The 14,331-nt window shown below is 31.4% G+C and overlaps 1 protein-coding gene across 1 annotated transcript in view; it reads left to right on the top strand.

Annotated features, from left to right (window-relative positions):
- LOC129220615 (importin-4-like) overlaps positions 1-14,331 on the top strand; it is a 53,855-nt gene that overhangs the window by 17,534 nt on the left and 21,990 nt on the right. The window contains exons 7-11 of the mRNA XM_054855045.1: positions 1,729-1,852; positions 6,107-6,224; positions 8,631-8,776; positions 9,053-9,130; positions 9,459-9,622. Coding sequence (XP_054711020.1) covers positions 1,729-1,852; positions 6,107-6,224; positions 8,631-8,776; positions 9,053-9,130; positions 9,459-9,622 — 630 coding nt within the window. The remainder of the gene's footprint in view (positions 1-1,728; positions 1,853-6,106; positions 6,225-8,630; positions 8,777-9,052; positions 9,131-9,458; positions 9,623-14,331) is intronic.

Genomic DNA, 14,331 nt, shown 5'->3' with positions numbered 1-14,331 from the left:
AGTTGTATAGTAAAATTGTTGGCTACCTTTGCTTGCATTGTGCTGTTTTTAATCGAAAAAGAAGTTTTTGTGCTAAAAGGATAGAATAAGAACTAAGAAACACAATGGTTATTTTGAAAAATGCAAATTCTTTCTTATTGGGATTCATTTATTTAATGTGACTTCTACACAAATGTATGCATTATAACATGTAGATATGCATGCCTTTGTATTTATGTCTTGCTGTGAAAACCTGAAACTAAAACATAATATCACAGCTGATACATAATGTCCACATTCATGTGACAAGGACATGAGCAAAAGACTGAATATTTCAACTGAGTCACCGGTGAAGGTGAACATTCTCCAATTTTGGTCTTTCACACAAATATCTATAAAAATGGCTGAAGTACTTTTTTCAGTTATCTTTTAACCTTTGAGCGTTTAATTAACATTTATTTCAGAATCATTTCCTGGTGATACAGTCAAATCTTGATATCACGAACTTCTTATCTCGAAACCCTTGATATCTCGAAAAAAGTGTTTCCCCTGCATTTTGCATAAAACTCTCAAGTGTTTTCTATTGTTATCTCGAAATTTATTTTTCGGAACCCTCGCTGTGTGGGAATTTTTGTCTCAGAAGCAAGGTTTAATTGATGCTTTTCCATTGGAAAATTTTGTAGCAGAACCAGTTATGGCTGCATGTAGCCCTTCACCTTTTTTTCCTGGTAAGTATGAGAATAGAGGATAGGGGTAAGAGAATAGGGGAAGAGTTGGTATGAGGGGGTGCTGAAGTCCTTCATCTCTATTTTCTCTAAAGATTAGATTCTTTCTCTTTTCTTCTGCTTTGGAACACGCGCTCACTTTGGCAACAGGGGATCGAGTTTTTGTAGTTGACCAGTTATCCAGCGAAAACACGCTCTTCTTCAGTCTGATTTTTAACTGCTGCAAAATGACTGGTGAAAAGCGTGTGTTATCAATTTTGGATAAAATTAAAATTTTGAAGTTTATTGATGAAAACATGATGATGAAGAAAATTGAAATTGCTGCTAGTTTTAAAATCCCTACCTGTACACTTTCAACAATAATAAAAAAACTGTCAAGCTATCAAAGAAAACTATCAAAGAAATTGTTAAAAAAAAAAAAAAGAAAAGAAAATACAAAAATTAGTGAATTTCTAAAAGGAATTATTAGTTTTTGTTGTTAATACAATGTGATATGTCTACATGTCATTGTGAGAGTTACAATGACTTATTTTTTCTTCTTATTTATCTTTCATTTATCTTCTTTTTCTTTTTTTTATACTTATTTTTCTTCAAAACCTTGATAACTCAAAACCTCTATATTTCAAATTTTTTTCCTTCCCGAGAGATTCGAGATATCAAGGTTGTACTGTATAGTATGTATATATGTTTTGATATATTTTCTCCCTAATCTCTAAAATTATATTTTATACCTGTAAATTGATTCTGATATCTTGTATCACATAAAATTATTACTCAGTATACTTATATATTCATTCATTTTAATTACATATCTGAAGAAAACATTGAAATTCTCTTTCATATTGTGTATTTGAGGTTACTAATATTTAAAAATGCATTGAATTTTTTAGAAAGGAGAGTACCAAGTTTTTATAGTGTATTGAAAAAGTTCAATAATGAACCAATTTATTGTTTTTTGTTCTGTGCTTTGTTTAAAAAGTAATAATTTATTTAAGTTTTTAAAAATTCAATGTGTACATTTCAGATACACTAGCAATTATTGCCAGAAGTGTAGGTACTGAAGTATTTTTACCTATTGCACATGAATGTGTTAAATGTGGTCTGCACTTAATGCAAGAAAATGATGATCCTGATATTCGTCGTTCTTGGTATGTTATACAAATTTTGAGGTTTTGTAAATAAATTTTTTATGGATAATAAAACTAGTGAAATGGAATGCATCAAAATATCTTATTACAAGCTGTTTTAAATACAGTAAAATCTCATTACAGCAAATACTAATACATCTGTTGTAGCAAAATAATTGTTTAGTCCTATTTTAATCGTTAATACATTACCAAAATTTCTTTTAAAACAAACCAAGTTTACTATCCCTTGAAGATAGCTGTAATAAGATTTAATTGTATAATAGTAGGTTAATAAGCTATTTCAAAGTTTTAAAAATTTCTGCATTTAAAGTTGTTTTTCAAAAGTACTATTCATGATTTTTAGTTTAGTAAAGGTAATTATTTTTTCTGTACTCTCTTTATGCTTAGAAAATGTAAAATTCATTGAATGCTGACTAATCAGCAAAGCTTTAGAAATAAATTTGCAAATTTATATATTTTTTAACATTGTTCAAGTTTTCTATTTTTTTTTTTTTTAACCCATTAATGCCGGTTGGAACAAAAATGTACCTACCCGGAAACAATTTATAATTCGCCATTACATGGTGCTATTTACCAAACAGTTATGCATTTTACATAGTAAATAATCACAGAAACGGAAAAAAATATAATTACTGCATCTTTGTTAACCACCTTGCAGTTCTTGACGAGATATCTCATCCATTTAACATGTAATTCTGGGACTGTCCAACCGCAAGGGGGTTAAAAATGAACGCATTAGTAGGCTTAAAACTTGAATAAGTGATAACTCCAACAAATCTCTCCTTTCTCTTCCATCAAAAAGTAAAATGCAAGTTTTGCATGTATTTTAATGATTTCAAAAAGGTTTTAAAATTGTATCATAATTGTAACAGTGTATTTGATTTAAATATACTTTTAACAAGTTGCTTTTATCTTTGTTTCGTGTTGTAAATTCACTTTTACTTTCAATGGTAGAAAATTGTACCAACCAGTCTCTGTCTTGCTTTGGGCAAATGAAGTGTTTGACCAAAAATTTGTACAAATAAGTGATATTTTTTAAAGATTTTATGTATTTTAATAGTGTTGTTAATTATATTTTAAGTAAAAAATTCAAGATAATGATACCTTTTTCTGCTTCTTTGAAGACCGCTTCCTTTTTGAACCATTCAACAGAGCTACAAGAATTTAGAAAACTCAGAATACGTCCATGTAGATGACTCGATAATCCTTTATCACAGAATCAAAAAGCTGATAAGAGGAATTCCGATTTGATTTGGATATTAGCTGGGTGTTAGTCTCATCATACAAACTTTATTTTTTTCCGAACCAAATTGTGGCACCTAGACGAGTTGGTTTAGGTTGCCGTTTCACTTGGACTTTTGGAAATAAATTGAGTACCTAAGTACCAGATGAAACTCATGCCGTTATGGGCAAAATTTTACTTGTTGCTAAAAGAACTTTCTAAAAGGGGTATTCTTTCAAGTTATGCATTGAAAGAGAGTATAAAATTGGATGCTCCATTGAGTTCAAGAAATAAAATGAAGAAACACAAACACACAATCAGCCAAGAATAGCATGTTATAATATTTAGGACATGATGTGAATCGGGCAGTACATAAATGAGGCGCTTCTGAGAAAAATAAAATAGTTGTTCCTATGTCATAGTTATTGAAACACATAGCAAGTGCATCTGTGGGGTAGACCTTTTTGATCCGTGGATGAATACAGTATTGGAAGTTGTTAAAAAAAAAAAAAAAACTGGTGGTGGTGACTTTTTTTCTTGGGCAATTTCTGCAAAGTGATGGAATAAAATGACGAATGTTCCAGAATCTGAAACTATGATTCACTATTCATCTTGATATAATTCTAATGCATAAATATTCAGTTCAATTATTTTTTTAATGCATTTACATTTTTTAGTTTTTAGTTATGGATTTTTCTAAGTCCATATTCAATAAAATTTTATTTTACAGACTGAACACTTTTTTTTTTTTGAATAAATGAAATTTTAATAGGAAAACTCTTAAGAGAAAGTAATATTTGACAATTATAGATATTTATAATCGATAATCAATGCAATTAAACAATAAATGTAAAATTTGCATGAAAAATATGCTCAGACTATACAAACGCCGGTTGATAGAAAAATTACCATCAAAATAAAAATAGCAAATTCAAAGGGAAAAATTAAATTTGTATATGATGCATTTACTAGATATAAAATAAATAAGTACTAATATAATTATCAAAATTTATTGTTTTATTAATGGCTTAATCAATGCAACTTTTCCTATTATGTAAATAAATATAGAAGGCAGACCAACTAAGTTTTTCTAAAATTATATGGAGAAAAAAATCTTAGTAGCTTGTCTTTCCTTTTTTATTTATTTATTTTTCTTTTACATTTCAAAATAGCATATTTAAGCAAAAACTTCATTTTACGACTTAATTTACAAGCCCGCTGTATTAATGGTTGAAGAATCAGTAAACATTAATTTTTATGACAAAGCCTTTATTATTGATGTATGTTAAAATATTTTCATTGTTTGCTCTTGTACTGTCAAAAATAAGGAATACATTAGGTTTGGAAAAGTCTTAAGAACTTGTCTTTTTATTAAAGACTTTTAATTAAAATGATTTTTTTTAAATACTGTCGGCCCCGCTTAATCAAATATTGTCGGTTCTAGGAATAATTATTCGATGAAGTGGGGAAATTTTCTTTACCTTTTTAAATTGACAAAATTTGTCTTAAAACGTAGTAATATTTAATCAATAGCTACTGCTACTAGGAGAACAATTAATGTTATTGATAAAAAGTTCTTTAATTGAACTAAATAAACATCAAAATATAGCTCAAATATAGCATATGAAAATCATAAAAAGTAACTTTCAATTTGAGTAATGAAACCTTTGTTTTATCCTTTTTTTTTCAGTGCATTATTTTTCTGAAAAATTCCATAATAGAGGATTGCTTGCTCAGTCTTTTGGGAGCTCATTTTCTGAGAGAATTCATTTTTCCCCTCCTTGTCTACCGTATTTTACATTTAATATTCATTAATTTATTACTGTCTAAAGCCTGTATATTTCTTGGGATTGCTTAGATTAGTTGTTGACTGTGCTATTGTATTGTTTTTATTTTTGTGCAGACAAAAGAAATTTGATAGAATAGTGGAAATATTTTGATGGAATAAGAATGTTGTTCTCGCTTGTTATCAGCAAAAATTACTTTGTATTTTTACGTCAGTAATTGTTCTTAATTTATTTCTAATAAATTCTACTTTTTCTTAGCTAAAAAAATCGCGAACGCTGATCAGTATAATTCGATTATCCGAGAAAAATAGTCAATTAAGCAGGGATCTTAAACATTGTGTCTATGGGGAAATATTCGGTTCTAAGCGGTTTTATTTGAATAAATATTTGTTTATCCATTACCTGATTAAACGGAGCCGACAGTATGAAAAAAAATGCATTCCTAACTGCATTATACCAGGAGAAGTAATGTCTCCAATGAAAAACAATGATTTTCTTTAAACCTAATTTACCCTATTTGTATAAGTATTCTCATTGATACATTGGATGAATTATTACATTACCTGTAACTTATCTTCAAACAAAATATGTGTTAATCTTTCGATTTTTAAAGTTGTGTAGTGTACATCAGACTTGTGATTCATTTGTAGGTACTGCAAATTATTTTCTATGCTTAAGAATGCATGGTTTTACTTTTATTTATTTATTTATTTTTTGTCCTAAAAAGCTATAATTATGAGGAAATGAATTTTCATGATTTTATTTTAGGTTATGTATCTTGTTTTAACTCTCACAGTAAATTATTTCTTTGACGTCTAGGTCCATTTGCTTATAGGATTCCTTTAGTAGTTATCAATTTTCAAACAATATTTCCGTTATAGAAAGCTCTACTTATGAAGAAATGAAATTACAAGATTTTATTCTTAATTATTTAATTAATCACGAAGAAATTAAGTACGAATGTGAATATTAAACACTCATTTAAAAATTAATTCATAAAATCTTCATTACTTTCCAAAAATAGAATTGTTCTTCTTACAAAAAGTGTTTAAACCAAAAAAATCTGATTTAAACCAAAAAACCTGATTTTAACCATTTTTCTGCTCGAATGATCCACTCTCAAAGTAGAACGTTTCTTTACTTACATAATTTGAGAAACAACGATTCCTAACATCTTTTTTTTGCAATTATTATGCTGCTTCTTTTTTTTTTTATTAATCTTCTCTTTTTTTTTTATCCTTTTAGTTATGGTTTATTTGCTTCAGTGTCAGTTGTTCTGAAAGCTGATATGGCTCCTTATTTGTCTACCATTGTAGATCTCATGCACATAACCCTTAAGTCTGCTGAAGGAATTAGTATAAATGTGAGTATGTTAAAATCTTGTAAAAGTATTTCCGTCCTTTTTATTTTGCTGATGCTTCCTTTTTGCATATTCATCATAAGTTGTTAAAACTCTTTTGTACTGATCTTTACAATGTAAAAATGTATGTTCTAAGCAAAAACTCAAAGCTAATAAAACTTTTAAGCCTTTTTTCTTTAAGCTCTCCCATGCTTTTTAATTTTCTCTCTCTCTCTTTTTTTTTCATTAAATTACTTAATGTGTGACTGCTGATTTTTTATTGTTTTTAAAACATGGTTCATTTTGGTGATACTTTCCTGGGATAATGTTTGCGTTTATGTAAAACAAACACATGACTTCCTGGAAAATAGCTTAAAATGATAGGTTTCTTTTTTTTTTTAATTGGTAGAAATATATTTTGAAACACAAAGCAAATACTGCTCTTTGTAGTGCATTGACCACTAATTGCCTGGAAAATTAGACATTTAAGAACACTTGCCCAGAACTCCCTTCAAACCTGATTAAAGCATACTTACCAACTTTTACGGATTAAACTTAACAATTACTCATGTCAGCTGTCTTTTATGCTTTGTCTCCATTTTCAGGCATTTCAAAACTCAATTGCATCTGCCTCTGCTCAACTTCCTGGTTGTTGTTTAGTATTTGCTATTTTTTATGTGTTAACTTTTGTATTCTGTGGTAAAGAACTTGCACACTTGTCATTTTGCCATCCCCATTCCTTAACTTTCAATCCCATTACATCCGAGTTAGTTCAATAGTAATCATAAAAATGTTAATAAATCTGTCTAAGATAAATATTACTGGTGTTTTTCTTAGGTTTATGAAAGTTTCAGTGAATAAAAAAGGTTTCACCTAAAAATATCGTTTAGAAATCATTTTAGCTGCTAGAGAAAATCAAAAACAGGAAATTTGAAGGATAAAACTGCAAAAATCAAGGCTTGTTTCGCATTGTTCAAATTCCGGAAATTATTCCTTGTTTTTTGGCCTTTCTTTGCTTTTTTTTTTTTTTTTTTTGGACTCATCTATTTATTTCACAAATGTTGGGTCAATTGGCCATTAGGTCATTAAACCATGGGCTCTCCAATATTTCTCAACAACACAATTTAAATTCGTTAGTGCGAAAGCAATCTTCCTGATGAGCAGTGTCCACGATTTGTCCAACCTTACATAAAGGTAGGAGAGGTGCAGGTAGGAGAATCCATCAAGTGAAAATGTAACAAATAGGCATTGAGGCAATCGTGTCCTGTTAAAAGTCTAAAAACCATCGCAGCAGCAGCTCGAAGTGAATTTGGGATACACTGAGACATATTGCACAGTTTTCTCCAGGGTTTACCTTCAGCAGCTGGGAAAGCAACACGACGAAACGCACCCTCTTGATCTCCAATCCAAAGTAGAGTGGCAAGGCTCCTCAAGACCTTTGTCTGTGGAGATACAAGATCCTTTCTTGGCCATGAAGTTGGCTTTCTCATTTCCAGGCAGACCACAGTGGGATGGTATCCTCTGAAAAGCCAGTTTTCTCAATACCCCTCAGGAGTTTATTTTAACTCTGAATACGATACCCCTTAATTTCTCATGGTAATTATTAGACAAAACCTGTAAAGCAGAGGTCGAGTACGAAAGTATTACTGCTTTTTGGAAGGGATACAGATGAGAAGCAAGTTGTTGTAAGGCCACAATAATGGCTTCTAGTTCTCCATCGAAATGGGTTGTGAAAGATCCAACATGTTGATAAAAAGAAAAATATTCACAAAATATACTGGGAAAAATCCAATTGGACCTATCATTATAGATATAAAGTCATTTGTCAGGAGGAAAACGAGTGTTAATTGTTTCCAAGGCAATGGCGCAGAGTTCAGTAGGATTTAGGTAGCATTTTTTAACTCACCTTGTTGATTATATCATAGTTTTAAATATTTCAGCTTTATTAATTCTTTGCACTTGTATTTATTCATTATTCATATTTTTGTACTATCTTAAGTGATATTCATGTAAAATATTTAGGGATATTAATTTTTAAAAGTTAGCAAGTATGCTTAAAGGTTAAATTTTATGAAATTCTTTGATCTGATGTTAGCATTGCTTAGGTAATTTTTACTAGCAATGGCTCTTAAATGTTATTAGGATTGAAATTCCAAAACATCATCTAATGTTTTCAATAACTTATAATCATGTAATTGGCTTGGTAATTTATCAATATTGATTTAAGCTAACAGAAACTGGTTTTGATTTGAAAATTTTATTGTGAAATAAAATGTTTTCTTATATTACTATATTAATCAATTTGTTTATACATATTAGTAAAAAAATGAATCCCTCTTAATTATTTAGAATGGTTTTTATTTATTTTTACATTTTTAAGTAATATAAAGTATAAAATCAGCTTTGCATATATTTTGCTTTCCTTATTAGACAAGTTATGGAGACAGCAATACTGCTTTCACCTTGTTTGAAGATGATGACGATGATGATGAAGAAAATGGTCAGATGAATGATGGCAATATTCTAAATTTAGATGAGAAAGAAGAAGATGATGATGATGATGATGATGTTACTGGGTAAATACAGTAGAAAACTAAATTTTGTAGGTGAACAAATAATTGACTTGAAGATAATCTGTTTCTATTTTTATAATAACCTATAAAAAATTGCATTTTCAGATGTATTGCATTCCCCCCCCCCCCCCCCCAAACAATGATATAGCAAAGGGCTACTGTGTATATATATATATATATATATATATATATATATATATATATATATATATATTTTCCTCTGTCTGTTTTAATAAATTTTGAATACTTTGCTTACATTAAATTAATTTCCCTCTACAGGTACAGTGTTGAGAATTCTTATATGGAAGAAAAAGAAGGAGCTTGTTTAGCTCTCAAAGAAATGTGTGAAGAAGTTGGGTATGTTGAATTATAGTATGTGTTGGCTAAAAGTGTGGTTTAAAGGTGTGGCTAGTTGTGAACATTTTTGAATTGGGTTGCCATTTGAAAGTATTGAGTCTTATTATTGTATTAGAACTAATTCATAAGCATTTTATATTTGACCTTATTTTGTGTGTGTCAATGTAGTGTAAAAAACATTTAAAAGAAAGAGATTTATTTATTTTTTTAAATCATCTCCCATCCAGAGCTGTACAAAAGAGCACTCTCTGTGCTTGAAATATTTTGAAATTAAGACTTTCTAATTGTATTGAAGTTTTTTGAAAAAATTTTTGTTCTTTAATTTCAGCTTGCATTTTGTGCCATACATTGGCAATTCTTTCAATGAGGTAAAAAAACTGACTGAAAGCCCATCCGATGACATCAGGAGGGCAGCCATTAGTTGCTTAACTCAGTTTTGTATTTCTCTGAATCAAATACATATTGAGACTGGAAATCTCGAGTGCAGAGTTGGTAAGGATTATTTTCCCTTTTTCATAATGTATAGTTATTCAAACAATCTCAGACTCAATCAATCAAGACTCAAAAGAAATTTTAGATGTGTAAAATGCAATTAAATGTTTATATATGCTGTTAAAACCTGTGTGTGTCTAAAACGCTATCTCCTCCAGACTGTAAATGACTACCAGGTCAATAGGTGATGCTGATAGATACATCACATCACACCTTAGGGTCCCCTGTTCCTATCACAGTTGTGACTTGCCCATATAAGGGACCCCCAGGAAGCTGCTAATAGATACAGGACATCCAGGGAACGCCATATTGCCATGTCTCAATCCTCTTATTCTTAAGGGGTTGAATTTCCTCAGGACATTCAAGGGTATAAGCATAGAAAACCTCAATTGTCATCCATCTCCGGCGACTTTGACAGGGTTCCCACGGGTCGTTGAAAATCCTTTAAAGTGCTTTATTGCAGTGACCTGTTACAAAAGCCCTTTAAAGTACTTAAATTTGAACAAAAATTCTTAAATATTTTGGCAAGGTACTTTATTTTTGATTGATCAAGCAAGTCTTTAAAAAATTAACATTTTCCTCAATCATCTCTTACTCTCTTATTTCAAAGCCTATTGTTGATTTCCTTAACTAAAGTTTGGAACTTCAGCGAATTACTAAGAGTACTTTGTTAATATTTGCATTTTTTTTTTTCCTTTCTAAAAAAATATCAAATATGTTTAAAAAGCCAAACCTCCATTTACGCATTCCTTATGTTTTCTTTTGCAAAAACTTAAACTCCGCAACAAAGTTTGTTTATCATTTTTTGCCATAATTCATTAATAAGCAAGCATTTTCAAGCAATTGCGGAAATACCTGTCTTTTCTGTTTGGATTTATGCAAACCCATGTATTCTTCTCGTTTTGATTCCTTCCCTTGCATTACATTTTTAAATAATAATTTGAAGTTTTGAAACATTTTTTCTATCTTCAAAACTTTTAATATTTTTTTTCTGTCTTTTCTATTCTTATTATATTTTGTTATTTTAATGTTATCATCACATATGTGGAAAATCAAAGTTCTTCATGCTTAGAGTTAGATTTAGTTCTATAAATGTTTTATTACTGAAACTCTAATAATTATTTTTGTGCTATTTTTTTAAATGATTATCAAAATACAAACACAAACCTTAAGTATGTTTTTTCTTAAATGATTTTTAAACACAATATTGAACTGCTCTTCAAAATCACAAAACCACTTTAGGTTGTTTTTAAATCATTAAGCTTAAAATTTTCCTTTTTGCTCTTCATACCCGAGTAGCATCAACTCATCGGCCGATCATCGAAATCCGATCAAACTTTGATCGGTCGATGATCAGATTCCGATGAGTTTTCATCGGAAATTGCTGCAATATGTCTCATCGGCAATAGTAGAATCCGATCATCGGAATTCGATGAATTTTGCTCCCTATACCGATGAGATTTGGAGCAATATACGAGCAGTGCTGTTCCGAAGCGATGAATTTTGGATGAAAATACGATGAGATTTGGAGCAATATACGAGCAGTGCTGTTCTGAGGCGATGAATTTAGGATGAAAATACGATGAGAAGTAGTAACAACTGCGATATAGGGAGAAGCAGGAGGAAAAAAATTAACAGTGGGAAGGGGGCTCCGTCATCTTCGATGATAACGTGACCCTTCCGCCATCTTGAAAACTTTCAGGAGGGGTGTTTTTGGATGATGTCATTTGGGACAATTATTTTATATCAGGGGTCGATCCAGGTTTTACTTTTTGGGTCCCCATTTTGTGAAAAGGCAAAATATTTTTGTGAAATTTCGTTATTTTTGTGAAAAAGCAAAATATTTTTGTGAATTTTCTTTATTTTTGTAAAAAAGACCTTCTCGTGATTTTTTTTCTTGAAAAAGATTATGTTAAAGCATTTTTAGCTGTCGTATCGTTATAGAAAAGCCCTAGACAGGTTTCAGGGGTGATTGCAAGTTCTTGAAGAATACCTGAAAGCTGTCAAGAGAAAATGCGCTGGGGGAGGGGGGAAGTAAGACCCTTAACATTTTATTCGTAATTTGACACATACATTACATTTATTGCTTTTTACAAATATACATATGCAAGGCACACTTTCTTAAGGTGAAAGTCTCACAACAGATTTCCTGTTTGCCCCTCTCAAATACTTTAAGAGCAATGAAAATTGCACATGCTGCTGAACGTAATGATAACTCCTAATAAATACAATATGAACAGACTCAAAGATATCACATATTTCTTAACACAGAAGTGAAATACTCATTAAAGATTCCATATATGTGTTTGAAAAACTTAAAAGTAATTAAAACCCAAAATAATACTGCACCAGCATTCAGTGTTTAATTTTTTGACTTTTGACGTTCTTACAGAGTAGGTATTTCGTTTAAAACTTTGCAATTTAATGATGTTAATAAATACATAAGAAATTTTATTTGTTTGCCTCTTAACAAGGTACAGTAAACATCAAAAATGCGAAAAATTCGTTTACCATGTCCGATGTAAGAAAATCAAGATCTTCAAAACAAATAAAAATATAAAAACAGCATGTAAAATAATTTTATTTTAAGTATAGTTATTTTAGAATTGGATTTTGAAACTCAACACAAATTAATACTAAATATATATTGCGTAATCAAAGTAAAATTTAGGATTTTCCTGAAAACAAGCTACCCAATCACAAGTGTCCCCCCCCCCCCCCCTCTGACGCTCTCAAGCAAAAACACCTCACGCAGCAAGCAAAAAGATAAGATGGAGGAAGGTGGAAGAGGCTCCCGCGTAGATGCGTACACATTTGCGGTTAAAAAATATTGTGAAAGGCTGCCTTTTTATAAATTTTTGTGATGGGGCTGCTTTTACGACGCGGAATTTTGTGAATGGGGCCGCTTTTGCGATGGGGAACTTTGTAAGTGTGGCCGTTTCTGCGACGCGGAATTTTGTGAATGGGGCCGCTTTTGCCATGCGGAATTTTGTGAAGGGGCCGCAAAGCGGCCCCAATTTGGCGCTGGATCGACCCCTGTATATATATATATATTTTAATAACTTGTTTATTTAATTTTTAATTTAACAACTTTTGATGAACGTTATTCATGAGCTCAAACAAGGTCGCTTTAGCCGGGAATCGAACCCTCGATCTCTGGAATACGAGAATCATATGCTAACCACTAGACAAGTAATGCTCTTTCCTAGACGGAAAATAATGTATTAAATGGAAAATCATTTGTGGCGCCATCTATCGGGTGGCAAGGCCACGACAGATTTCTGAACGAAAAAGTGAGAACTTGATTCAGTGAATATACTTGTGGCGCTAGCTAGTGAAGAGTCAGAGTCGATCATTTTGCCCGCAAACTGAGCAGGAGTCGGTAATTTTGGGAGTCAAATTGAACGGAGTGGAATTGTTTTGGAGATAGAGAGAAATCATTCAAGAGTCGGAGTCTCATTTTGTTCGCAATTCCAGTGAGGTAATCAGGGTTGGAATCGTGGAGTTAAAGTTGAATTGATTTTGAAGCAAATCGGAGTAAACCCTTTCAAAATCCAGGAGTCGGATTCGGAGTCAAAGTCTCAGTCATTTTTTCTCCGATTTTCAACCCTGAATGTTGATCCGTATAGCCTTACGTTTGACCAATGACACTATCAATTGTCGGACATTCGAATAATAAAATTTATCCTATATTAACAGTTGGGAGATTTCCAAAAAGTTTAGATTGGGAAAATTTTTATCGGAAAATTTAATCAACCTACTTTTTTAAGATGAAATGTAACTCGGCCAATTTTCATCGGAAAATTCGATCGTTACGATCTCTCTTTCCGATGAAATGTAACTCGGAAAATTTGATCGTTACGATCTTTTTTTCCGATGAAATGTAGCTCAGCAAATTTTCATCGGAAAATTTGATCGTTACGATCTTTTTTTCCGATGAAATGCAGCTCGGCAAATTTTCGTCGGAAAATTTGATCGTTACGATCTCTTTTTCCGATGAAATGTAGCTCGGCAAATTTTCATCGGAAAATTTGATCGTAAGGATATAGTTTTCCGATAAAAAACAGCTCATCGAAAACCGTTCTCGGATTCTGATCGCAACGATATCAGCTTGCATTACGCGATGAGTTTAAGAGGAGTCGATGATCGACCGAGCAAAATCCGATGAGTTGATGCTACCTGGGTATTCATTTTTGCTGTTGTCCCATTTTTTAAATTTCATTTTATTAAAATTATTATTTTTTCGTAGTTGTCAATTTGTTACTGGGATCTCTAGGAACCAGGTATTAAGTCCAATAATACATAAAGTATTAAAATATTATGATTTACTAAGAACTCGAGAAAATCACCTCAGTTGGAGAAAAAATAGGGTTCTTTAAAGTGCTTTATTTCGATTTTCATTTTGGAGTGGGAACCTTGGTTGAGCCACCCCTGGAGCTGAACAGGGGTGGGCGAGCAGGCGGTTGAGCCCCTTAGTTCTTGAAGAATTTAGGCAATCTATGTGAAATCAAATACATTGGGGCTGGAAATCTCAAATGTAAACTTCTATGCGTAGGTGTAAAATTTATACATCTTGGTCATTTTTACACTTTTACTCGCCAGTCCCGCATTTTTGCATATTTTGAAATCCTATTGTGTCCGCTTCGGTAACACCGACTCATTTTTGTTGACTATGCGATTCTTTTGCTTAGATATTATTAAGTTTGTGC

Source organism: Uloborus diversus, chromosome 4, assembly GCF_026930045.1.
Source record: "Uloborus diversus isolate 005 chromosome 4, Udiv.v.3.1, whole genome shotgun sequence".
NCBI classification, from domain to species: domain Eukaryota; kingdom Metazoa; phylum Arthropoda; class Arachnida; order Araneae; family Uloboridae; genus Uloborus; species Uloborus diversus.
This window is presented reverse-complemented; position numbering and strand designations above follow the sequence as displayed.